General features: G+C 44.2%; 1 protein-coding gene across 3 annotated transcripts in view; it reads right to left on the bottom strand.

Moving 5' to 3' along the window:
* The window catches only part of CSNK1G1 (casein kinase 1 gamma 1), a 110,702-nt gene that overhangs the window by 57,858 nt on the left and 26,298 nt on the right, over positions 1-26,546 (bottom strand). For all 3 annotated transcript variants that reach the window (XM_074837836.1, XM_074837837.1, XM_074837838.1), the window contains exon 3: positions 7,910-8,325. In XM_074837836.1, coding sequence (XP_074693937.1) covers positions 7,910-8,087 — 178 coding nt within the window. In that variant the 5' untranslated portion in view covers positions 8,088-8,325. The remainder of the gene's footprint in view (positions 1-7,909; positions 8,326-26,546) is intronic.

Raw genomic sequence — 26,546 nt, 5'->3', positions numbered from 1 at the left:
TCAGCCGGTCCTTGTACCTCATCTGTCCCATCATCCTGACATCTCTGCTACCTTTCTGACCTCCTCTAGTGCCACCGTATCATTTGAGGATGGCAGCCTCCACTGCACAAAGCTCCCCATGGTTTTATACAGGGACGTGCTGACCTCCTTTGTTCATCATTGCTAGCACCCTACAGCACAAGTCCTGCTTTCGCCGAGTGACTGCCTAGCTCCAAAATTCAATAGCAATCTATACGGGAAGTTATCAGCGCTTGTTTGTAGCGTCAGCTTTGCCCAGCTCTATTATACCTTTACTTTCCAATTCCTGTAACAGATATTGATGCTTAGAACAGACCAGCTATTGAGAAAGTCCAGGATGGGGAGTGACATACTTCAGAGCAAGCAGACGTTCGGGCAGCATTAGTGTGTCTACATGACACCATTAAAAAACATGCCCTGTCATCCCTTGCATACACCTTTGCATGCAGCAACAGCACTGGAAGACTCAATAAAATTAAAGACATTATAAATGTGAGAGAAGACAGTCATCTTGAAATCCTGAAATATTTATCAGGGGAAATGCCCCATTTATTTATTTTACTTTATAACAGCTTCGTATTTTCTGCATTCAACTTCTTTTGATACCATCCCAGCTACATTGCTTGGTGTAGTTCTGGCCTCCAAATTTTGTATCTGGCACTCCCAGTCCAGGTCCTCCACACAATGGATTGCTTTAACATTCAAAAAAAAAATTTATGGAAAGCTTCAACCTGTTACGGTAACTGGCAATGCTGTTTAACACAGGGCAGGCATTTAAATCTGAGGTTAAATACACTTAAGAGGAAGTGTTTTATGCGAGCAGCTGTGTTAAGCTGAGCTTCAGCATTAACCCTCACAACACAGGGCTGCTTGAATCTATTTCTTCAGGTCTTTTAATAAAAGCTATTATATCCAGGCTGGAAACAAAGGGTAGAAAGCAGGTTTTGCAGTTGCATCAGGCACACTCAGACATTGGAAAGCGGCTTCAAAGCAGGAAGGCCAAATCAGTGGAAAAGCAGGTGGCAGGATAAACTGCTTCACCCTCTGAGACGGATAAGGGCTCCAGCCTGATGCTATCTAACGGCTGGTGGGGGAGAACACGCAAGGACATTAAGGGAAGGCAGCCTAAACACACTTATAGCATCTGCTCTGTATTAGCTACCAGCAAATAAGTCATATCAGCAACTCCAGCTGTAGCTCACCCACTGACACTTCCTCTTCCCCACCTCTTGGTAGGGACTGAGCTCCTATCAGGATGCTCAGTTTGAGAACACTGAGCCAGGCTAAGGGAAGCTCCAGCCCAAATACGTGAGAAAGTCTGATTCTTTAAACAGCAAAAAACCCAAGGAGGGAGGCATGGGAACGCCATCCCCTACAGATCCCACGACCTCCATCACAATCTTGGAGATGCACCATTTCAAGGTAGTTTTTGAGCTCAATGTGCAGGGGCATAAATCCATCCAGGGAACAATGACCCACAGACCTTCTAGCAATGCTTGGGCTCTATCACCAATGCAGGATAATATTGGGGAAACAGTGCTCTTCCAAGCTTCTCTCAAGGCAGAGGAGGACATTGCAAAGACCCTACATATATGTGGAGCCATAATCCAGCCTATTAGAGGAGCTTAACCCCTACAAATTGATAGTCCCCAATGTTGTCCACCCGAGGGTGTTAAAGAGAGCTGGCTGATGGCGTGAGGCTGCTCTCCATAATCTTTGAGAAGTCATGGAGATCGAGGGATGTCCCAGAAGACTGAAAGACGACTAATGTCACCCCCATCTACAAGAAGGGCTTAAAGGAGGATCCAGGAAATTATAGGCCCCATTGCTTTTACTTCAATCCCTGGGAAAGTTATGGAACAAATCCTCCTGGGAGTTATCACAAGTCAAACGAAGCACATGCCTGGGAAAAGCCAGCACAGATTCACCAAGGGCCAATCGTGCCTGTCAAGCCTGATTGCTCTCCATGACAAAGTAACCTGCTCAGCTGATGTGGGGCGAGCAGTGGACATTGTCAACCTGGATTTCTCCAAGGCTGTCGACGTGGTTCTCCACAGCTTCCTCCTGGAGAAATTGGTGCATTATGGTCTAGACAAGTGGTCTGTGTGGTGGGTGGGGAGCCGGCTGACAGGCCGCACCCAGAGGGTGGTGGGAAATAGCTCCTTTTCAGACTGGCAACCTGTCACAAGTGGGGTCCCCCAGGGATCAATATTGGGTCCAACACTGTTTAATATCTTCATCAGTGATCTGGATGATGGGATCAAGTGTACCCTGACAAAATTTGCTGGTGATACCAAACTGAGTGGGGAAGTGGACACTTTGGAAGGGAGACCCACCTTGCTGGAAGACCTGGCTAGGCTGGCTAAAAAGAACCTTATGAAGTTCAAGGACAAGTGCACTTGGGAAAACATGATCCAGGAGTGCAGCACAGGCTGGGATCTACCTGGCTAGGGAGCAGCTCTATGGAAAGGGACCTGGGCATCCTGGTGGACAACAACAAGATGTGGAGAGGCTGGAGAAGGTCCAGAAGATGGCCACAAAGATGATCAAGCGACTGGGAAGCCTGTCATGTGAAGAAAGGCTGAGAGAATTGGGTTTGTTCAGCCTTAAGAAAAGAAGGATTAGGGAAGACCTTATCACCATGTTTCAGTATTTAAAGGGGGGCTACAAAGAAGATGAAGACTCCTTTTTACAAGGAGTCACACAAAAAAGACAAGGGGTAATGGGTACAAGTTACTCCTGGGGAGATTCCAATTGGACACAAGAGGAAAAGTTTTCACAATGAGAACAATCAGCCACGGGAGTAATCTCCCCAGGGAAGTGGTGGATTCCCCAGCACTGGAGACTTTCAAGATTCAGTTGGACAGGGTGCTGGGCCAGCTTGTCTAGACCGTGCTTTTGCCAAGAAAGGTTGGACCAGATGATCCTTGAGGTCCCTTCCAACCTGGTATTCTATGATTCTATGGTTCTGTTATGGTCTGGTTCATAAGGCTAAGGTCTAGATAGAAGACAATTTTGGTAATTAAATTCCTCAGTTAACAAACTGGGATTAGCTTAACACTAGCCTGAGACATCAGGCCAGCAGCCAAAGGTAAATGAACTAATTAATCCTCCAGTTCATCCCCTTCAGAGCACGCACTATGGGGACACTCTGAACATAAGGGGGTGCAAATGGGTCCAGCTTCTGAACTCCAAACGCTTCCTAAAGCTCCAGCACAAGATGTGCTGACTCTCTCCATTGGCTTGCTCCAGACTGAGATCTACCCCTTGGTTTTGCTATCACAGCGTCCAAGATGTAATGGTTTCTTCTTCCTCTTTCTACAAGATAGCACTGATGTTAAAATGGAAGAGTAGAGGCAGTACTACTCACAGGAGAAAGTGAATCTGCCCAGTAAAATAAGCCATGAATAGAAGCTGCATCTTATCTTAGTACGACAAAAGATCTGTAATACAGCTGAGATGATATAAGTGTGTTAACAAAAGCCTTTCAAGTTCAGGCAAAGCTTTTGATGGAGCAGTGATTAAGTCCATGCCTCAGTTTTGGGTAGTTCCACTGACAATTATGAACTACATATTCTAAATGAGAAGCGATGCATTAAGTCACCAGCATTCACGTGGGAAACCTAACAGAGTGGATTTCTCAAGGCCTTGCAGTAAGATGTGTCGAATATATAGACAGATTGCAGGCCAGCAGAGGAGCTCAAACCAATCAATCTCTCGCGTGCACTATTCCCACAGGTCAAAGTTAAGAGGCACAAATACAAGCCTCTCATGAACGACACAAATCAAAAATGCTTTGACCCTTCCTTCTAGCTTGTCACTATACAGAAGATCCATTCTGATGACAGATCAGGGCTGGGTAATGGAGCAAACATCCACCTAGTCCTCCTAAAGACCAAGCAGAGCTCCCCCCAGACAGCATGGCATCTGCAGAGACTAGATCCCATGGGCAGCTGAAACAGAGTTCACATCGATTTTGTAGTGCCAGATTTGCTGTCCCTTCTAGAGCCCGTGTCTCCAAATAACAGCTCCTAGTGTGGATCCTACACAGGATCTACTCTTACCCATACCCTCTACATCTAGCATGATTCTAGTTCAGTATTCACATGATGATTTTGTTATTTGGGAAGCAGAAACAAAACTAGCCCCAATATCAGATATTATCTTTGTTGTTGTCGTACTTGTTTTAAAGCAGAGCTCCTGGCTTCAAACTGCAGCCTGGGACACAGCTGGGTGGTTCTCATTTTTGGGAGGCACCTCCCCAGATCTGATCAACTTGCTGTGACTCAGCAACATACAAATAAGCAGCTTTTCTTCTAGTTTGGGGCTTGTGCTCACTGCCGAGATGCACTGAATCTTCGTGAGACCTCTGTGTCAATCACGCTGACTTCTGGACACTATGCAATTTCTTTGGGTAGCACGTGAAAGCACAGACTTCTCCGAAAATCCCTTTTGTTCAAGTAGCCTACAAAGGGAGGATACAAGCAACGTACAGGATCTAGCCCTCCTATCATGGTTTTTTCCCCTCTAAGCAGGGAGAAAAGGTGCATTAATTGTCATTTTTAAATGATAAACACAGTTTTTAAAATGCCAGATAATATTTGCATTAGAGCAGAAAGATTCGGACTCCAATCTACAGCTCTGCATTAAAATAAGGTCCTGCTCTCTCCAGAACTTAACGCTTCTTTTAGAAAACCCTCCAACCTACTGAAACTGGAATGATTTTACATTAGTACTTATTTAATTGCTTGACTAAATAAGGGTGCCAAAATGGGAAAAATGAGACATTTGAAGAGGCTTGTTTATCTCTAACATGGCTCATGGTTCAGGATTTCAGGTAAATACGAGAAATACCCAGTAGGTAAGTCCATGAATTGATATAAGCAGACAATACGTAGGCTCAGGTGGCGATATCTTTTCTACAGGGAAGTTTACAGCCGTGGCTATCACAGCACTAGATTTAACAGGTTAAATCCCATTCTTCCTGAGCAGTGAGCACCTACTGACATTACACGATTTTACAGCTCAGTGAGCCTGTTTCTCAGTCTGTTTTACGTAATGCCGGTTCTCCTATCAGCTTGGGGTGAAGATGTAGGACCTCGTCATGGCAGAAGTCACACTATAAAACTTCAGGCGTGCTCCAGCTCCTAAGGCAGCTTGAGAATTGACTTGGCAGGTAACTGGGAGCTGCAGGACAGGGCTTGGCACTGCACGAAAGGCAATGAAACCCCATAAGCATGCAGAGTCCAGCCCAGGGACAGCAAGCAAGACCCCCTGCTCTTTGCTGGTACCATACCCCTGCTAGTGGGTTCAGCCACTTCGGAAACCAAAGCTCTTACAGAACACAATCTGCAACCTGTCCAAAGAAACAGTAATCTGTTAACCCTGTTTCATCTTATTACTCTGGGCCAGACGCTGAGTTTTGTGTTCATCTTCCCATTTCAGCTCCTCTGCGGGCTGGAATCCAACTGAGCTGCTCACACGTGCTTCAAAAAGAGTAATATCCCCGGGGCTATCTGTATTTGCAGCAAGAAAGATCAACCCTAAGCAGTGAGTTTGATATTTGCAGAAAACCGCTTCTGTGCGTACATGCCATCTCCTCCCTGAACAATCAGTCCTCTGTCTGGCACTGGAGTGCAATTCAAGAGCAGCTTAGAGTGAAAACACAACACCTGAAAAAAAGATAAATTCTTTGGGGAATTGGAAAAAAAATATATTTTCCACCTTGTTTATCAGTGCGTGACTTTGTTCTTCCTCTGTTACTTAAAGCATTCACTAGTGCTTAACTTCTCCAAAACCACATAAGAAAAGCCAAAAAGCAGAGGGCATGCATGCCATTCATCTTTTCAGGACAAAACTGTTATCAGAGACTTGTTTGCTCGTATTTCAGACATGCTGCTTCTCCTTCCCCCCAGCGATAATTAGCATCACATCTGTGCAATAGAAATATCTGATATTTGAGCAAACAGGAGTTCTTAAAGCTACAGTGACTGGCAAAAAGCAACAATAATACAGCTTCTATTAGGACCTTACACCTAATTGCTGTTATCAGTACATATGGCTCATTGCCCAAATACAGCGTGCTGTATTAACCAATATTAGCAAAACATTTACCAGTGTACCAAAAAAAAAAAAAAAAGAGGCCCTCAATTAACAAGTGTTGCTGTTTCCATAGTTAAAACTGAATTTCTCTACAAACTGACCTTTTCAGCAGTGAAATCTCTTGTGTAAAGCCTGTGCTTCGAAACAATACATTAGTCAGAAATCCAATACCACTACAATTTTGAAACGTGAAAAAGAACCACCATGGAAACAGGATCAGCATTTGGGAACCAGCTGAATAAGTGCAAGAGCTGTATACCTGGAGGGATCCACTACAGCTGCTGAACCTCAAAGAAGAGCTTGGATTACAAAGCAATTCAACATCTCCATGATCTTGCTATCATGACATTTACTGTCGGGAGGCCTTTGAAAATGCCATACAGCTATTCATGTTATGTTACTGTAAGGATCCAAACTTATCTTCAGCTGCCAACTACGCTCATGTGCTCGTGTTCGTGAAGGTGGGAGTTTTGGTCCCTGCCCTTGGTTTCTCTCCACCTTTGGAGCATTATCTCTGTTCCTGCAAATCAATATAACTTATCTGATGTAATGCTGAAACCAAACTACTTGTTTACTGAGACAGATTATAAGCAAGCTGGTTAATCTTCACACTGTTGACTAGTGGCACATCATATAGATACAGTAACTAAACCTTAGAATGAAATTACATAGATTAATCTAAGATTACATAGATCTACAAAGATACTATCAGTAGTTAGGTGTTATAACCCTTTGGTTACCTGAAGCAATTTCCCAATTGATTGATTTATCATCCCTTGTGCCTGATTCACAAATGATTTTAATTTCAATTCTAAATACATACCAATCTGGGGGCAAATGATATTTATGTCAGCCAACCTGTTTTGAGCACCCTCAAGTTCACTACCACAGCAGTTCAACTCATTCAGCAGTAGTGGAGAAATACAACTGTTTTAAGTAAGTCAGGATCGAGACCATCACAAGGTACTGCTTCTGATCTACAGCAACCACACCAAAACCACATATAGGGAGCTCAGGGGCATGTAATTAAAAACACCGGCTGCTTCCCCCAGCTCATTTATAAAACAGCCATTGTTTGTTTAGGATGACTTAAGAGCCCAATGCACTGCAGAACATTGCACTGGGCTCTTAAGTCATCCTAAGCAAACAATGCATTAGCGTAGCCATCTGTTTGGGCAACCAGCTGCAAGACATGTGGTTAGAAGACCAATGGACCACGAAAAATCAGGGGCTGCCGGGCCAGTTCAGTGGCTGAGAGGCAGCAGCCAGATGGCCAGTGGGCACACCCCGCTCTTCGCCAGCCAGCGAGTCAAACACATGGGACAGATCAGGGAGCAGGTGATGGGACTGAAACTAGGGCACTGAGGTTAGTGAGGGACATGGAATAGAGAAGATGTCGCCGAGTGCTGGGAAAGAGTCTCACCCATTACTTTAATAGGGCGCCCTAGCTTATGAACAAAAAATTGAGAGCGAGATTTAGCAATCCAGACAGTTAAGATTTTTTCACCTTCGGCCAGACATTCAGTGCTGAGAACAGTCTTCACTGTTGGGATTGTTCAAAATTTGCATCTTTGGCCTCTCCGGTGTATTCACTTTGACTTTATGCAAATAAAAATAATGTTAACAGTTACATCTTCTGAGTCAGAAGCTTCAGGTAAGGCAGCTCAACGCCTGGGAAACAAGACAAGCACGCGCGTTTCTCAAGCCAGGGTAAGTTTTTATGTATTTATATTCCAGTGGTGAAATGCTAATCTGGATAATGCAGGCCACTAAAACAGTTACTACTTACCTAGTCTGAGTTCTCCAAAGTTCCCACACCCAATCTTCTTGCCAACTCTGAAGTTGGGTCCCACCATAAGAACGCCAGAAGACGCTGATGAACTTGGTCGAGAACCGTGCCCGCTCCTTCCCGGCATTCCTTTTGTCGTCCGCTGCCTTTCATCCTTTTCCCTATTAGGATGGTCCATGATCTTAGTGAAATATCTCTGCCAGCAAGCTGGCAGAAGGGAATTGGAGTACGCACTCTTCTCCTTAGGATAGAAATATATATCCAAAAGTATCCGAGTCAGGGTCCAAGAGAGTCATGGAAACGCTTGGGGTTCTTTTGGCACTGTATCCAGTTTCCTAACGCATCTTGATAATGTACCAAGGGGTCAATTATGTTGTTGAGAACTCAATAAAGGCAGGTTGCTTTTGGTTTCTTACCTGGGGAAAAGAAAAAGGATATAATGAAATAAAAATCATTATTTTAAAATACAAGCAAGAAACGTACAACAGGACCAACATCCAGAGCTTTCGTAGCCTCAAAGAAAGCTATATGGGAACTTTACCATTTTCTTAACAATTTCCTGATAAAAAGCCCTGACATCAGAGAGATGTAAGTGCTACCCATTCACTCCTTGCCACTGGAGTTATCAGGACTCACGCTGCACTTACTAACAAAAGCAATTTCGGTTACACCAGCACATCAGGTGGAAACTGCAAGGAGATCACGTCCCATCTTTAAAGCGACTGGGAAGTGCAAAGTCTGTTTTCTTCTCACTTCGTACATTCATTGAGTACTGCACAAAAGCCAGACAAAAAATAAAAAGTGGCAAATCAAAGGTGCCAAGGGAAGAAAATATTGAAGCACTTACAAATTCAAATTCTCCTTCATTTTACGTATTTTAAAGTTGACCTCAGATATATTTGCTAATTGAAACTGTTGTCTTACAGAGGTGACCAAAGTTAGTAGCCAAAGCAAGATTTATTATTTAAAAAAAAGCCAGGAATTTCCTGAAAGCTGTATCAACATACAGTTCACGTTAGCAACGTGATTCAGTTGCCAAAAAAATGAGGTTTATAAAAACAGACGTTCTATTGGAATTGGGTGAGGGACTCAAGGGCCAAGATCTTCTCCAGCAGCCTGCACTCATGAGTGGCAAACAAAAGCCTGACAGTTCTCCCACAGAAACTGAAGTACACCTTCCTCCCGCATGTCCAAACTTGTCACCACCGTAACCCCAAGGGCGGCAACTCTGGGCTACTCCAGACAGCGCACTGGTGCATCTCACAAGCGTCAGTCTGCCAACTCTGTCAAAAGAGGACAAGAAATAGATGCTTCTCAACCCCTGCAGGCCAAGAGGTTCCTCTGTGCCCACGGGACCAGCCCAAAAAAGAAAGGTGGGAGCCGTTCGGACACAGGTGGTCTTGCTCCACAAGTGCAGTCCAGGGAGCGCAAGGAAGACTGACATCTCACCATGAGACCTTTCCTAGGACATGAACTCACACCAGATTGTTGTGCAGCCCGATGATTCAGCTCGGCCCCATTGCGGTCAGGAAAAAAATTCTACCGCTCAGACATGAAACTCTGAAGACTCTGTAGCAACAGAGCATGGTGGCCTGACAGGGCAGTGCAGAGGCACCAGTGATGGGGGGGAGCTTCCCCTCACTTCCCAAGCAATCAGCAGGATAAAGGGAAAGGTCGCAGCACGCTTTGTCTGTACAGATGTTGCATCAGGAACCGGTATTGGGCAGCAGATGTGGACACTCCAGAGATGCTTGTGGCGCAGTTCTTAAGCAAGAACTAGAATAAACATACCTGGAGCTATCCCCCACATCCCAGGACCTATACGTACTGGACTGTACTCCTTCAGGGGACACTGTTGCCTTCGTAATTTTTCAGATGTAAAGAGTGCCTGAATAATTTTAGAAAGAAGGTTTGCGTTGTATTTCAGCCGTAGGCATCCACGCAGAAGTTTCAACGTTTGCATGGAAGTTCACAAATACCTCCAAAGTCAGCAGAGATGTGTTAAATGTAACCACCTAAACAAGTCAGTGTGGAAGGACATCAGTGATCGAACACTATCAGATACGCCCAGAAACAACCACATTTACACAGGTTCAAAAGTTACTAAGGCAATTGGCTCAGTCCTCCTGTAGCAATACATTTGTAGGGGAAGCTAACCTGCCTACTCCCAGGTATCCAAAAATAAAAGACAAGAATTATTACCTATCCACAAACCAGTGGCACGGAACAAAAGCATTAGCCCTTTTGAAATATGAGCACGCTTTCCCTAGCCTTCAACTGTGGTATACTTTCATTTCTGAAAACTTTTGTTTTGATCTAAGGCATCTGTATACAAGGCAGAAGTCATTCACACCAGGTCCAGAAAATGCAGGTAGCTACCAGTTGGAAACTTCACTTTCTGAACACTGAACTAGTCTTCAGCACAACTCTGACCTTTCTATCCATTTCCATTTGCAGTTCTGTGTGTTTGCACAAAAGAGGGCACAGTTCTCCCCAGCTTGAGCTTCCCCTCTAGATATTTTTTTAAAAATACATCTGCAAAAAAAGCAACGATTAAATACAGAGAATGTATAACTTTAACACCACTTTGCAATTAATTTCCACTGCTTTTGTTCATATATTATTGCAGGCTTCTATATCAGACAGAGAGTTTGCAGGACTCTAAACAGACTACACCTTCACAGGAAGGATCTGTGTCTCTCCACAGTGTATTAGGAAGACCCTGAGGAACTAATAATAGTGTAAAGAACATACACATGAATGGATGCTTCATGCAACATAACGATCCCACAAAACCACCTATCTTTAACAAGTTTATACTAATGTTTAGAACCGAGCTCACATTGCACAGGCTACAACCCCCAGGATATTTCATCTAGCCCCTGACTCAGCAGCCCTCTTTTCTAGAGTGAAAAGCAGATGAATTCTCGTAGCTCTACACAAAGGTGGATCTCTGCAGAAAACATCATAGAGCACGTTTGCATCAAATCCAGGAGGTCTGAAAATCATCAGGTCATCTGAGAACCACTGTATCACATCCATACTACCCGTTTGGCCATACCGACCCAGAAGCTGACTTGTCAAGCTCCCTGTGTGGTACTAAACAATGTGTGAAATGACATTCATGATTAAGCACCGCTGGCCTAGCTAGTGACAGAAAAGTCAGAGATGTTCACATACAAGAAATTCAATATTTAGTATTACCAAGCTTTAATTGTAGCTCAAATTAATTCAAGATTTAATACTTAAAACTGAATATGGATAAGCAGGAAGCATCCGCTACAGGCAAACAGGATGAACTGGTTTTTCATCACAGACATCCCAACATACTTTCAGCGGCAGCATTCATTCTGAGGGGGTGAGTTAGCACTGCTTCTCAACGCCGTCTGCGTAGATGCAAGCACAGTTGTATTTGCTTTGTGAAACCAGCTTGCAGAAGCAATGACGATGCTCTATCAGATATCAGAAAAACACTTTGATTGGACCCCACCCCAACCTGTCCTGGGAGGAGAGACTTGCTTCAAAACAAACAACGTAAAAAAAGGACAGTCGTTGACACTAAGAAAGTTTATTGCTGAAGAGAAATCAAATGTGAGGATGATGATGGAGTGCTTCTGGGGCTGGATCACTAAGAAAGATAAGCAGAAGAGAGGAATTCTATGAATAAAAAAAAGTAGCACTTTGGAAAACACAGTTGATCCACCAAAGCCAGAGAGGAGGATTTGTTTCCCCTGGAGACCAAAATCATTATTTTCATCATGGTTGGATAATCCATGGGCTACAACTACAGACCTCACAAAAGGGTTACAGAAAGAAGTCTCTAGCAAGAGCACAAACCCTGCCTAGTTTACACTTGGAAAAAACAATGCACAGCATTGTATGAGACAGGAAGAGCAGCACAGCTCTGAAGACTGAGGAGATAATACTATGAAGGACTACATGGAAGAAGGGCTAAAAGACGCAAAATCTGTGTGATGGGGACCGATTACAGCACAGGAAGGAAGAATGGTATAATTTTTATGAAGTTGCAAACAGTTGTTTTTTTTTTTTTCTCATTCACCCAACACTAACATGGCCAGTGGAGAGCGTAAGAAAAGTCAATATAAGCTAAAACCACCAGAAAGTTTCTAAACAACCCTGATGAACATGAGGTGGACTGGGAAGAGACAGGCTGTTTTAAGAACACACTACAACGTTTTCCTGCCTGATTCCAGAAGCCATTTAACCATCCTTCTGCCATGAAGTACTACCAGCTTTTGACCTGTAGAGTAGATGGATCCAGATAGTGAGGTTGTTTTGCAGCAGAACCTGATGCCTAGGTGCAGATCTTTGCAAAGTTGTTTGGCTACCTGCTGGCACAGACACCATCATTATAAAAAGCGTTTTACCAGCTATGATAAAATGGGGTGGAAAGCCACCAAAGGGTAAAGGCGCACAACTTAACATGTTTCAAATGGTTGATACGAGTTGGCCTTGATCTTCAGCGATTGCAGGGCAGGCGGTCCTCCGTCAGTACTCAATGCCACAAGTACATCATTCCTCTAAGGGCTGCTCAAGCCTCTTGCGAGCACAAGCCCTCCTGAGCCTTGATACAGCTTCCTCCTCCTCCAGACTGAAGTCTGAACTCTGCTCAAGCCCCGTGTGCCAAGTTTCAGATCCAACATCAGAAATATACCGCTTGGTTTGACACAACATCTTGCTCAGTGCATCTCAGATGGGACAAGCAACTCCATTCTTCTCAGGCAGATTAAGTACAGAGCTCCACCACACATTTTCTGGCTAGTGAAATAAGATGTTAACAGTTATAAGTTACTACGCCTCCATCCTTCCCCCGTTCCCCATCTGTATAAGGTCTCCCCAGGGAGAAGGATGGAAAGGTCACGCCTGACAGTCTGCAAACACTAAACATCCTCTCTCTCAGCTGAAAGCCGCCTGCAAACAGGAATTCAGATCAGCAATGAATGAATGAACCAAGCGTTTCATAACCTCTTTATTACAGCCAACCCTACAAGCAGATCCCAGCCGTCAGTAAACCAAATCGCAAAAAGGTCTTTCGCTATTGTTACTACGTACTAAAAACAGCTGTAGTAAATATGGCACCAAATATGGCTTTTGAGAACTAACAAAGTGTTTGGCTTTGGAAGTGAAGCGGCAGAAGAATGAAGACTAGACTGTAATTTGAAGTCAGTCATATTAATATTTAAAGACTACTCAGAATGCCAGAACTATTTCCTGCCACGATTCAAACTTTTTCATAACGATTTTCCTTCCTACCTTTCCACCCACTCAGCAAGATTGTTCCTGAAAGTTACTTGTATTTAAACAAAGCTGCATGAAGATATTTTTCTAATGGTGACTCAGTCCAATTCCAATATTCATTTCACTACAATATAGTTGGAGATACAGGAACAGTTATTTAATGAAAGATACAGGCTCGAAAGGAAATTACTTAAAGCACAGTTAACTAAGTAAAAACACCCAACTTTCTATCCTACACACTTCAAAACACTTAGGACCCAAGATCTAAATCACGACCTCCCTCCATCAATCAAACCACAGTGGCAGAGCTACAAACCAGCTTCTAGGTGGTGTTGAAGGCAGCTGCTGTTCATGTTGTGATCAGTAGCACAGTCTAGAGTGAATGAAGGTTTATTGCTTACCAAGCACTCGTTACGGCACAGAGACATTGCTCACAGCCATCCAGTTTTCTCAATGAAGTCCTTAAGTTTGAAAGCAGCAGTAGTAAAGGACAACACAAACAAGAGACTGGTGTGAAGAAGCCAAAGTGATCCTTATTCCTACCCTTCAAAGGAAAAGCTCGCTTCCCCTTGCACTGAAAATTCCCCTGGCCTACTTGAGATACTGTGGAGACCCTTCCAAGATAAGAACAAGAGCTGTCAAAGGCTTAGTTTGTGGCACAATTTCAGAAAATCTGGCCAAACTGAAATTTCAAATGAATCCCCCTTTCTTCAAATCAAATCAAGCAGACCTGATCCAGGTCTGTGTGTGGTTTTGATTCATGAAAGAGTCAATAGATGCCAGAAATCAAACTGCAAATGCTTGGCAGATGGATCAACACCCTAACAAGCACTAGTAGTTCAGCTCTACAATTCCTTGTTTTTCTTCTAAGAACAGACCTTCAAGAAAGCCCTATTTTCTGTTGGGATGAGTGATCTCATCCCGCTCTCTACAGAAACAGGAACTCAATTACTCAAAGCAACTCCAAGATCATTGCTTTAGGACAAGGCACATGCCTTCTCACTGGATTTTCCAACATTCACCCCACACGCCTGTGTAATATTTTTGGTAAGTCTCTTGATCTGGAGAGTGCTTTCCAGACAAGATCTGCTACTTTCCACATGACTTCAAAGACTATAAAATCCTCCAGGGCTCACAACTGACATGTTATAAACACACGGATATGAGATCACCAGCTTCCACCCCCATTTTGTGTAAAAAGTAAAGCCTTCAGCAGCAGAAAACTTTGCTTGCTTTGCCACAGATTGGGACAAATGGTTCACCCTCTGGAAAGGGTATAGCAGCCAGGATGCAGGTAACGAGGAATATTTTGAAACCAGGACATATATGATGTGTTCACTCATGTTCTCAGCATCTGCCAACTCATTTTATTAGCTTACACCCTTAAGTTTAGAGGAACAAGCTGGTTTTGTGTCCTCTGCTTCACTGCATACATTAACAGCTTCCTAGGCATCAATGCCCCTCCTATATTAAAAAGTGATTAGTAAACCTTCCACTGACAGCTTTGCTCTCTTCTACGTGAACACACATCTCCATTGGCTTCAGGTCCCCTCATGCCTTCTCATCCCACCGCTTCATCTCTTCCCTTCCATGACATTCCACTTCTTGTCCTGCTTTTGCCCAATGCTACCTTCCAACTGGTCCCAACAAAAATTTCTTTTTCCAAAGCCAGCCCATTACTCACTTCTGGCAAAGTTGCTGTTCTACTAATGAGAAAAGAGAGTTATGAGATCTGCCCTGTTCCTAAGAAGAAAAATCAACAGATAACTAAATATCCTATCTTGGTCTGACCTAGAAAAAGATCCTGCTCTGGTGCTCAGCTATCTACACAAGTTAGTAGGAAGGGAGGATGCAGAGGTTGAAGGCCTTCTCCACTCAACCATGAGAAATATACTTTCTTTTTGCCTTTTTCTCTCCCACTCAAGAGCTTTCTGGTTACCTAGAGGGTCTTCTACTAGGATATACTCCTCCAATAAGCCTCCTATTATGGGAGTGTATTTCAACCACCTGCCTGTATCCCAGCAATACCTCCACACAGAGGAGATCCGCATTTATCTGTGCTTTCCCAAACAGCACTAGACTGACCTGGTTTCAGTGTCCTCAATGTTGTGCAAAACAACAGAAAAACTGAAAAAGTAGGTCAAAATTCTCTGTTGCAGTTTAAAGCTGGTAACAGCATTGACAAAACTGGCTGCAGACTATGGCAAGCAGGCGCATGTCACATCAGATGTCCCACACTTGGGAGATTCTTTCCAACCTTGAAGGCTACCAATGCCTTTTAAACATTACAAGTTGCTTCTGTTGAATCATTTGACCCAACAATTTAATCTTCAGCTTGTGCAGTTAGTTCTGTTCAGCGCTTCACAGGCGGAAAAAATGCCTTACAAGATGAGGCATACAAACAGTATTTAAGTCTAAATTGCTGGGAAGGGAGAAGGATGGACAACTGCGGATCACTACACTCATTTGTTACGCATGAATGTACAGGACTGTCAAGTTGACATCCTACAATTACATGTTTTACAGAAAGGGATGAACCCAGATGAACTCATACCATTTTCCATCCTAGGGAAGTGAACTTCCACGAAGACTTTTCCTTGGAGACCTTGTGAACATGCTAAAACACATTAATTGTATAATCCTCAACTAAACGTGTTCACAAGTTACTTTTCCAAATGAGTCTCGGTTGATCATTTCACCAAGAGCGATCCAAACACCCGTTCTGTAAATTCATTCCTGAACTTTGTTCTCAGTACCCTCTATACAAGCTCAGCATGAAAGCCAAGAATGCTAGGGAGGGAAAAAGTAATTTAGTTAGTAATTTAGTTCTTCCACACGAAGAGAGTCAAAACAAAGAATAGACCATTTTTCAGGGAAGTGGTTTATGTGATGCAAGCTAGATTCATTGACTTCTCTTCCCCACTCAAGTTCAAGTCAAACACACACCAGCAGCCATGTATGCATATTCCTGTGTATGTAACAAAGCACTACAGACCATAATTTGTCAGAAAAAGAGGGTTAGTGCTTTTTACGAAGAGTTGGATTATGCTGGAACAGCTAAATGAGTAGTTGAATACTTGAATAAAGTGAAAAAAAAATCCCCTAATGAAACCTGAGCTCTGCATATTTTAGGGTTTTTTTTTTTAGTCTGAGAAGAGAAAAGACTGAAGAGCAACTGCCAGATCAGCTCCCCTCTATCTTCTGAGGCTTGCTGCAGAAGTCAGACACATATCCCTCTGCCTAAAAGCCTGACAGAGTGCCAAATCCCCATTTGTCAGCAGCAAGCACCTCCAAACAACGCAGGTGTTCAGCCCACACACAGCTGTCTGCACACCACCAGCCCCAGCGCTGCATCCTCAGCAGCCCCGGGAGTCCTGCAGCCCCTGCTGCGCCGCCGCCCGGGAGGGAACCACGACACCAACAAAGTTTTGGAGATCCATCTCCTGATATTACAGTAACCGACCCCAGTTTTAAAATCCAGTTTGAAAGGCTTCTCAAAGACTGGCAAAAAGAATGACGTTTAGGATACCGTTGCTGCTTGCAAAATAGGCTGCGTAAGGCCAGGTTCCAGCAGCAATAGATATTTATGAGGATGCTACAGAGGAAATGAGAAAAAACCTGGCAGTAGCAAAGGGTCTGCAACAGACCCAGGGCAGGATGAGAACCCTGCAGACGTTCTCTTCTCTGATATCCAGGCATCACAAATACCTGTATTTTTTTCCACATTAAAATATCAGGTTGCTTAACAGCAAAACGAAAGCTGCAGATACACCTCCACCACCCTCTTCCTTTCAGGCAAGGGATTTGAAGAAGAAAGGGGCAAAGCCCACCAAGAGAAGAGAAGACTTCTCGACAGCCATGTGCATCTTCAAGGAATAACCCACATCAGGCAGATTCAGGTGCACATGGTGGTTGATGGATGCAGTTTGCAGTTACTGGTATCAATGATGAGCAAAGTCCTCGACAAGACCACCACCATGGCTTGGACTCTGGAGCAGGCTTGGATTACTGGCAGCAACATCACTTTTGCAGATTTATAGCATAATTTAACACAGATGCACCTCAACCGTCTACGACTGTTTTATCTGTGCACTGCCTGGCAAGGAAAAGCAGCCTGGAGGATGAATTGCAGACAGGCTCAGAGAGCTTGAAGAGACTGGTAAATTTGGCGGTTAAACACAAAAAAACCCCCTTTGCAATATCCAAACCATGAAGTGCTTTTTTCTACTTTCACAAAGGAATGCAAGTATTAAGTTCAGAGCCAACACAGCTTTCACACTGTGTGTGTGTGTGCGTGGAGCAGGGAAAAGCCTCTTACTAGAAGAAGATTTCTCGTGAACTTGAGGAGACAGACTCAAAGAAAACTGAAGACCCCTTGATAGCAAGGGGTAGGTAGAAGCTGCGTTAGTGAAACCCACCTTGAGATGATAGGCAGCCCTGACTAATTCAAAGAGGTGCAGAGAAGCATTTGGCCATGTGTCAAGATGATCACAGGCACTCATCAGGTAAGCGCTTCCCCTGTGGAAGAACACATTCGTGTTGAGTACCACCCAGTATCAATAAGAAGTGTCATTACAAAACAGCAATGAAGTGAGATTCAGATGTAGGCTTTCTATACCCCAACTTGAGAAGAGGTCCAGGTCCCCAGACTTGGCTTGCAGCTACCTGATGGGAAGAGGTTGCCTCTTCTCTGTCCCAACCAATACCGAGGATGCCTCAAAAAGCTGAGGACAAGTAGAACAGTTTCTTAGTTGCCTCAGATCAGAGGGACACTAAACCTCTGTCAAGGCTCATATCAGCTCCTAAAATGAGCTTCAGACACCACTGGCCAGATTCAGGACCTTAGCCTCTGAAACCAGGTTAAGAGACCTGGATGATGCTTGCTAGCAGTCTGAAGCAGCATTGCACCCTCTGCTTGGTATTAATTATAGATAAAACCATGTCCAGTACATAGCTGCAAAGATCAACAGACTGCTAGACAGGGAAGAGAACATGTGCTCTAACTTGTCAGTGGAAAACATCATGTTGATGCTGCTGAGCATTTGCACCTGATGGCTCAGGAGACAGAGGAAAACTGGTCTGGCCTCTCACAGCACTGAGCCCTGAATACAGGTGTAAAGATGCCCTAACTGTCCAAGTGTCCACTACACAAAGCAGCAAAGCCTTAGAGAAAATACCATTTCCACACAAAAGGAATGAAATTCTGAAGGTACATCCAAAATAGGTGCCTTCAGAAAGGGAGCTTTATGCAAGTACCTAATTCAGTGCAAGGGTTTAGGCACCGAGTGCCAACGTGCCATAAATCAGGCAAGATTGATCCCAGCTGAGGCATGTCCTGCAGGGATGAATACCAGCAATCAGCCAAAGCAAATCTGGCTGTAAGACTATGCACATCCATGTCCTACTGTGGGGACATATTCAGCACCACAGAAATGGAAAAAGTTGCTGTTTACCACTGCACAGCTTCATATGAAGAGCGGACAAAAAGAGAAACCTATAAGGGAACATGACCAAGAACAAATTTACGTGGGTAAAAGTCACAAGTATACTCTGTGAAGTCCGTGTAGCTAAACTGTAAGACCTGGACTGGCAGGTAAAGCCCATATGCCCCACAGAAAATGGGGAAGCAGACAACCCTGCCAAGTTCGCATGACTCCGTCCCACAGACTCTCGATGTTGCCCAACAGACTTGACTTGGCCCCTGTCTCCAGGTTGCTCATCACCAGAAACTCCTCGTAAGAGCTGGTTAATAAAATGGAAACACAGTGATGTAAGAGATGGTGAGCTGGAGTATCAGCATCTCTTAAAAAGATTAAACAGTAATGGTGATGCTAAAAGAAAGACAAGTAGCATATTAAGAGGAAACGCAAGAAAACTTTACACTTAGTGATTTAATATATACGTGTTTTCATTTTAATGCCTGAACTTCACCTTCTCCTTACTTGAAGATAGTACCTTTTCAGGCAGTCATGGGACAAGAGGATCAGACCATGCTGTCACTTCATATAATTAAACATTTGGCAGGAATTCAACTGACATTACCTACATATTTTACTCGCAACTAAACTATGTCTCGAAGAGGAAACTATGTACTAGAGACCCATAAACAGAGAGAAACCTCCCCCCAGCCTTTAACATGCTGTTTATTTGGAGGCAAGTTGCTGTCAAACAGGGATGACAAACCTTGCAACCACGTGCAGAGGTTAAAGAGCACGAGGTAGCTGTAGAAGTAAGAACCAAGACTCCTGAGTAATAAATCCTACTCGCTTGGGCTAAATAAATACGTTGCTTCAGCCTAAGCAAACAAATCTCAAAGCTGCTACCAAGAAGGGGCAGCAGCAGCTGCCAGCACCCTGATTCCCTGCCATTGCCTCATTCTCTCCCACCCCACTTTTTTGTAGGGTAAGGTTTTTACTGGTATAGCTCACTTCCGTTAAAAACTGACAGAGCTTAATATTTAAGGCACTGTTACACTCCAAGCCTGAAATCTGCTGCAGTGATTTGTCTTCCCTTCCCATTACGAGATTATAAAAACTCCCCTGAAGTCAGCACTGCAGCTGTACTACAGCCCCAAAACAAGCTGTCAGACCCCCCCCACCTATACTACAGGTTAGCATCGTTATGGCATATAAAGAACAACCTTTTCCTTTCTCTCTGAGATTTAAGATTACCTTTTTTCAGATCTCCCAACTGTGTGTCCTTATGAAGCAGTTCAGCTGTCAGAAGAGATTGATCTGGATAGCCTACACAACTGAAAAACGCCAAGAATTACATGCAGACCAAGCAAAATACCTGCTGGAGAAGTACAGCCCCCTTTACAGGAAGGCCAACAGATGCTTAGGAGCTCTGTGGTAGTTTTATGAAATAATCCTGTCTCTTGCCTTTTTGAATTTTTATTTATTTATTTCTAAACAAAGCAAAGGTCACTCCTTTTGCTAGCAGCTACGAGCTGCCTCCTCCGTGGTGCAGGATACAGGCTTGGTTACTGGTTTCGTTCTGTGCCCGCAAGTGGCAAGATAGGCTACACCCACACAAACATCATAAACTCCATGAAAACCTGCACTTCCTCAGCAGAGCAATTAGGCATAATAATCTCAAGATACACAGTTAGACAGTCACGTTTGTTCACAGAAAGTAAATGTTTGTGCCTAGTCATTTCCTCGCTATGGTAAGGAAGTAGCCCCTATCACCAGCCTGCAGTGTAAAGCCAAGCAGAAGCCATCGATACTCCAGAGAGCAAGCTACATGGATTAAAAAAATTGTAATAATTGAAGGCTTCTGTTGTTGGTTGGTCTTGTGGGGTTTTTCTCCTCAAATCTGAAGGTAGCAAGCGGACAGTGCCTTAAAAGTCTTCACGTGCTGGACGGGTGGTTTAGCTTCTTTCAGATTTATTAGCAAGCGCTGTCCCATGTCTGTCATTTTTCTACCCGTGCTTCACAAGATGCAGCTTCTTTGTCAAAATCACTCACGCTGCTTGCCGAGATGAGGTCCATGCACTGCGTCACGTAGAGAAGCATCAGGAGAGGCAGTCTCTCCACAGTGGCATCCCGTGTAAAACCATCCAGTACGCTGGGACATGTCTGGGTGGCACAAGCAGCGTAAGAGATGGCAACAGATACTCTCTGGTTTCTCACAGTCTTGAGATAAGCTCTGGAGGTTTCTTTTGACTGTACCCATCCTTGCCTTCACGCACCATCAAGCTCATCAAATTTCCCCCCTTAAGTACACAGTAATCGGCCCGATTTAAATTTGCAAAGGATCAGTCTGGTTACAAGGCATCACCACCCCTTCCTCATCCACACTCTTATCCTGAACGTGGGTTCACAAATACAGGTGGCCAGACATCACCCCACCTTTGTGGCAGGTGATGGAGAGGATGCCCAAGATGTGAGAGAGTGTTAACACCAGCAAGAACATCTGACGAGCTACAAAATCCCTGCACGCCAAGAGAAAAAACAGACAGTCCTCTGCCTCCACAAAACGGCTGCCTGAAGGCAGGCAGCAACAGTGTCCCCAGACCAAGAGCCCAGACCCAGTCCCACACAGCAGGACCACCTGGTGACTCTGCAGCTTGCTAAGCAGCTCCATTTTTCAGCTGCAAACAATAGCTCCAGCTTCCGCAGCACGTTTATTTTCATTATCAAAGCCAGATGTATTCAGTGCTACCACTGCGCTAAGGTCATGGCAGTGGATTTAATTCACGCCAATCTCTGCCACTGCTACCGATAACCCCTTATGTGCATCTCAGCACCGTCCCACCACCTGATACTTATTTCTCAGGCCAAGAAAGAGTACTTTGGTAGTAAGCAAACACCTCAGCTACCTTTTTGCCAGGTCATCTGGCCGTTGAATTACTTCCATTCAGATTTGAACTCCCCAGTGCCAGAAGAGGATCCCCACTGAAGTTATTCAGCACCCAACCCAAGGATACTGGATGCCCAACCCGCAGCACGTTCAGTTTCAAGCAATGACTGAGAGCAGGAGGAACAAGCAGCACTGACGCAAGTGTTCAAGCTCACGTTGCATTTGATGGAGCAACGTCAGCTTAAGGAAACGGCATGCAAGCTAGCAGGGGAAATAAGCTGAGGAGATGTTTCCATTTCAGAGAGATAATTTTACACAACAACTTTTCCTACTTCTTTCCCTCGCGTTAAGGACTTTGCACAGTTCATGGCCTGGCTCCTCTGTTTGCTGTAAACTTGAGACATGCCTATGTAAAGCAAATATTGTGCCAAAACAAACAAATCTTCCACCCAGTTGCGGTCCAGCAATCTGTTAGGAAGGAAAGGCAAGGCACATACCATTAAAACTATAAATACCACCTAGTATGAACAAGAGTAAAGTCTTGTAGTTAAAAAGAAATATCTTGCTCCATTCTTTCTAATTAGACTTACATGTTGGCATTAGCTGTGTTGGTATCCCTGTTTCACAAGCTTCTAACCCATTCATGTGTTTCAATCCCATTCGACAAAGAATTTAAAGACCTTAAATTTCTCCAGCTATTATGATAAAGCCAGAGGAGAGCAATCCACATGTGTTCCCTCACTGAGGAAAATAATGAAGCACAAGCTCAGTTATGCAGTGTAACACAAAAGAATGCACACAGAAGAGTCGCTCATCCTGTTCATGTGAAAAGCTTCACAACTTGGGTCTTATTAGATACTGGATTATCCAAACACTGAAACCACATTTCCTGAGCTGTTCTTGAAGTCATTTACTCCCTCTGCTAGAAGATCAGAATTCAAGAGACCTTGGGGCAAAGCATGGGTATTTCAGCTAAGAGGTCCTGATGGGTGCAACCTTCCTTCCAAAGCACACAGACCCAGCTAGCTTTGCTGTTCTTCATGTATAAAATAAACACCCTGGTAACCATATAAGCTTGCTTGCTAGTCAACAAGTGAGTACTTGGCAGATATTTCAAACTGAAGCTGGCTACCAAGTACATAAATGAAGGTTTAAGGAAGGACGAAGACAGAAGCAGCTATAGTAAGCGCAGCTCCGTGCTACTGTATTTTCCATCCTATAATGACTTAAAAATTAGTGACACTACAAAGAGAAGGCTAAAGATTTCACAAGAACCAAAACAAGTCCGTGATAAGATTAAGGTAACTTAGATGAGCGTGGTGCAAAGAGATCAGAAGACACCTTATTGCTTCCCCTGGGTTACCAATGAGGAGAAACTGAAGCCAACACCCAGCAAAGAAACAAACAGTAAGCAAAAAGTGATGATCAGAGCAAGTCCTTGGTTCCTGAAGCTGGAGGAGAAAGCTGTTTGTTCTACTTTCACACTCATCTAGACTTAAGAGTTAAGTTTATCTTTTAAAATAGAGAAGCAACACAGGTACTCGTGGAGATCTGTAGCCAAGGAAAGCATATCCTGATAATAACATTCCTTTGCTCTGCAACACATGGCCTTGGACTAGTTACGGCTGGCAGATTTCTTCATGCTGAGCTTTAGCATTTATTTCACAAGCACCAATCTTGTTGAGCAGAGAGACGACACCTTATTCCACCCTATCAGTTTTAATATCATGATCTAAAACAAGAAGTGGGGTTATTGTCCCATGCAGAGACTCACCATCATGGGACAATCAGAGTACTCACGCTACCAAGCACCTTTCTGTCCTCTGAAAGGCACCAACCTCCCACCCAAATCCTTCCCCCTGCCAAACTTGCACTTAAACAAAGGCTGAGCCTCTAAGAATACTTCACTGAAGCCTTGCCTCCAGCTACAGATCACCTTTAGGCACCATCTTAAAACTATGTTTTCAAGGTTTATTACTTCATTACAGTGCCTGTTCTCCTTTCATGCAAACAATATAACCTTGAGAAAGCTGAAAAACCAAGCCCAATTCTTCAGCCTACAAGGCAGTTCTTCACAAGGAAAGACAGCACCTCTTGATAGCATCTATATACAATGCCCAGTATTTGCCTGTAGATCAGGCACTTTTGAAGAGTCATCTTTTGTGGTTTGAAACCTGAAAACGGCTCTGTATTCAGCTACAAAATATCCCTTTGAATCACCGCATGCAAAAGAAAATGCATGCTATTTCCAGCTTAGTCTTCTCAGGCAGACTGTGAAAACCGGCAGGTGGCACAAGGACATTTCAGATTTTTCAGAAGAAATTCATGCCATGAAAGTGCAGGTACAATCAGAGCATGAGCAAGCACACCGAGATGCACAAAGGGCACGTTCGGCACCATACCCCATCTTAGGTGGCGGGTAGCAACATCTAGCCAAGACCACAGGAGCACAGCAAATACACAGCAACGCTCTATATCAGAGCTAAAGACTTGAAGACCATTTCACGACCTGCAGTGATACCAGCGCCACGACGCTGGACTGATTTTCCCCACTTGAATTAACTTGTCCTTCCTTCTGGATCTGTGTAGCCTTCTGGTACCCACAGCTCACAGAACAGTGCTCTGCAGCTTGCATCAAGCAAGGTATCTCATCTTTTTTGAAGATGGTTCATCATCTTTACCTCAGATGGGAACCTTCACCTGAGGTTAACCAGCATCCTTGTTCACAGGACCAGCACTATGTCCCCAAAGACAGCATCCCAGAAAAAGTGAAACTTGATACAGTTTCACTGTGGCCAACACCTACATCAGAAAGGGTTTCGGTTTTTTAAGTGGCATTTCCATTGGTATGTGAGAGAACAAGAACTGGAAGAATATTGTTTTGTCACAGAAACTGTACAGATTTGATTCTTATTCAGCTGGAGAAGAAGTTTAGGAGAGAAGGACACTGAGGACAATCTGATATCTGCTGCCTTTTAAAGGAAACGTTAAGGATTGGACTTCCCAGCATCTGAAAACTCAACATTAAAATGGAAAATAAACTCCAACCGTGGTGGCCTGGCCATCATCCCTCTGCAGAATGTGTCTCAGGACAAGGTGAAGCTGCACATGAATAGGGGACAGCCTATCTAAATATAGTGCAACCCTTGTTTGTGATGGATCATTGCTTGACCACATCTATAAAGTACCAGTCAGATGTCCAACAGCTGCCACAACCTCCCTAGGGGACCTCGCTTCGTTACCTGCACTCTCTAAAGTGGTTTACTCCCACTCTGCTTGCAGAAGAGAAGATGACAGCAACCAGGTATGCGTTTGCCTTTAGAAATTGCTTACCATTACCTGTCAGCTGGCTAGGAAGCGAGTAGGATAGCCCCTTTCTGAAGCTTATCTGCTCTTCTTCCACAGGGCACAAGCGCAAATGCAGCAGAGTACAATCCGGGACCTCTCACACCAAAGGATTTCTGAAAGGAAAGATGCCACTCCCAGGAGCAGTTGATCTGAGTTACAGCAGCCAACAAACAACTGCTCATTGGGGGGCTGTTCATCACTAATTCAACCACATAGGAGTTAGCTTAATTACTGCTCATACCCTTCTGGTTTCCCCTGAAATGCTACCAAATATAGGTACAGTACCCACATATCCTCTGACCTCTCTGAGGTCATGCTGACCTCGCATGCTGAGAAAATAAAAGGATTAAGATTTTACAGCCTTTTACAGGAATTATTCCCGGGATCACTGTGGTAGGTGCATGTTTGCAGGGGGGGTTTAGGTTGTTTTAAGGAAAGGTCAGTTATACTGTACGAGAATTTTTCCAATTCATGTATACATATAAGAAAGCAATTTATACCTGACCTATGTGGTGATGTGCTACATATCATACCAGCTCATAAGCTTTAGTTTTCCTGGTGGTGTTTTTTTTCCCAGGAAAGCAATCAGTGAGACTAAGCATCCATGCACCGCTCAAAAACAGCTTTCACAGATCTATTTACGACAGCACAACCACAGAGTTTGGGTGCGAGTCAAAGCTCCATATGTACTCTGCTTCTGGTTTTGATCTTATAGTAGCTCAGATACACGGTGACATGTTTAATATTCAATCAGCTGCAAGTGCTGAAGCAAAGAAAGAGGGTTCAAGGTCATGAGAAAAACCTCTGAAACCTTACAAGTGAAACAATTAAGCATTTACCTCCAGATTTCTCATGACCCAAGGGAAGTAAGGTCTTCTTGCTGTTTTCTCAGACAGCCATCAGTTTAACCCAGAAACATCTTCCATCCACTTCCCATGCTCTTCCTAGCAGCTACCTTCAGATGAATCCCAAAAGGCTCCACAAGTCCTCTACAGCACCCCACAAGTCTGAAACGCTGCTTCCACATCACAGAGAGGTTCAGACTCCTCCACCCCATCCCCAGGGATGTAACAGACCACGATTAGTCTAGACTATAACAGCCTTAGTTTAGCAGTCAGGCTGACACAGGCTAAAAACTGAAATTAAGCAAAGACAAAGCTCCAGCCCAAAGGAGCCTCCCAGAGTTGGCAGCCAGGGTCACAGCTCTTCAACTGCAGGGGCAACACCGTGCCCATAAGGTACAAGACAGCTTCACAAACGGTACCAGCAGCACACTGGCGTGCTACAACCCTGGAAGTACAAGACAGGCAAGCAACGGGAAGCACCAAGTCCAAGTACCCCCAACTCTGGTGCTGGGTAGTAGAAGGGAGAGATGTATCCTTTGTATCCCCAGAGATGGGTCCAGGCAGAGCAGAGCAGTGCCTGAGGGTACTACCACCTCCCTACTCCCATGCAGCTCATTCTGACCTTGCCTGTTCCCAGCTTCCTACTTTGCCCATGTCCTAGGTACAAGGAAGGACAGAGTGGGAATCAAAGCTTTAGGTTCCTCCCAGGGGCTGAAGGAGACAGAGATGAGCTGATTAAAAGAGCTGAGTAGCCCCTAGGTTACCAGAATAGCCATGCCTGGTACGTACACATCAGATGGCTTAACCTGTTTAACATCTAGCTACCCTAAAAGGCACCTTCCTGCTCCTCCATCCATCAAACGCCCTGAAGTCTCTCTATT

Source organism: Strix aluco, chromosome 12 (assembly GCF_031877795.1).
Source record: "Strix aluco isolate bStrAlu1 chromosome 12, bStrAlu1.hap1, whole genome shotgun sequence".
Classification (NCBI taxonomy): domain Eukaryota; kingdom Metazoa; phylum Chordata; class Aves; order Strigiformes; family Strigidae; genus Strix; species Strix aluco.
Note: the sequence above shows the minus strand (reverse complement) of the source record. Positions and strands in the feature narration are given on the sequence as shown.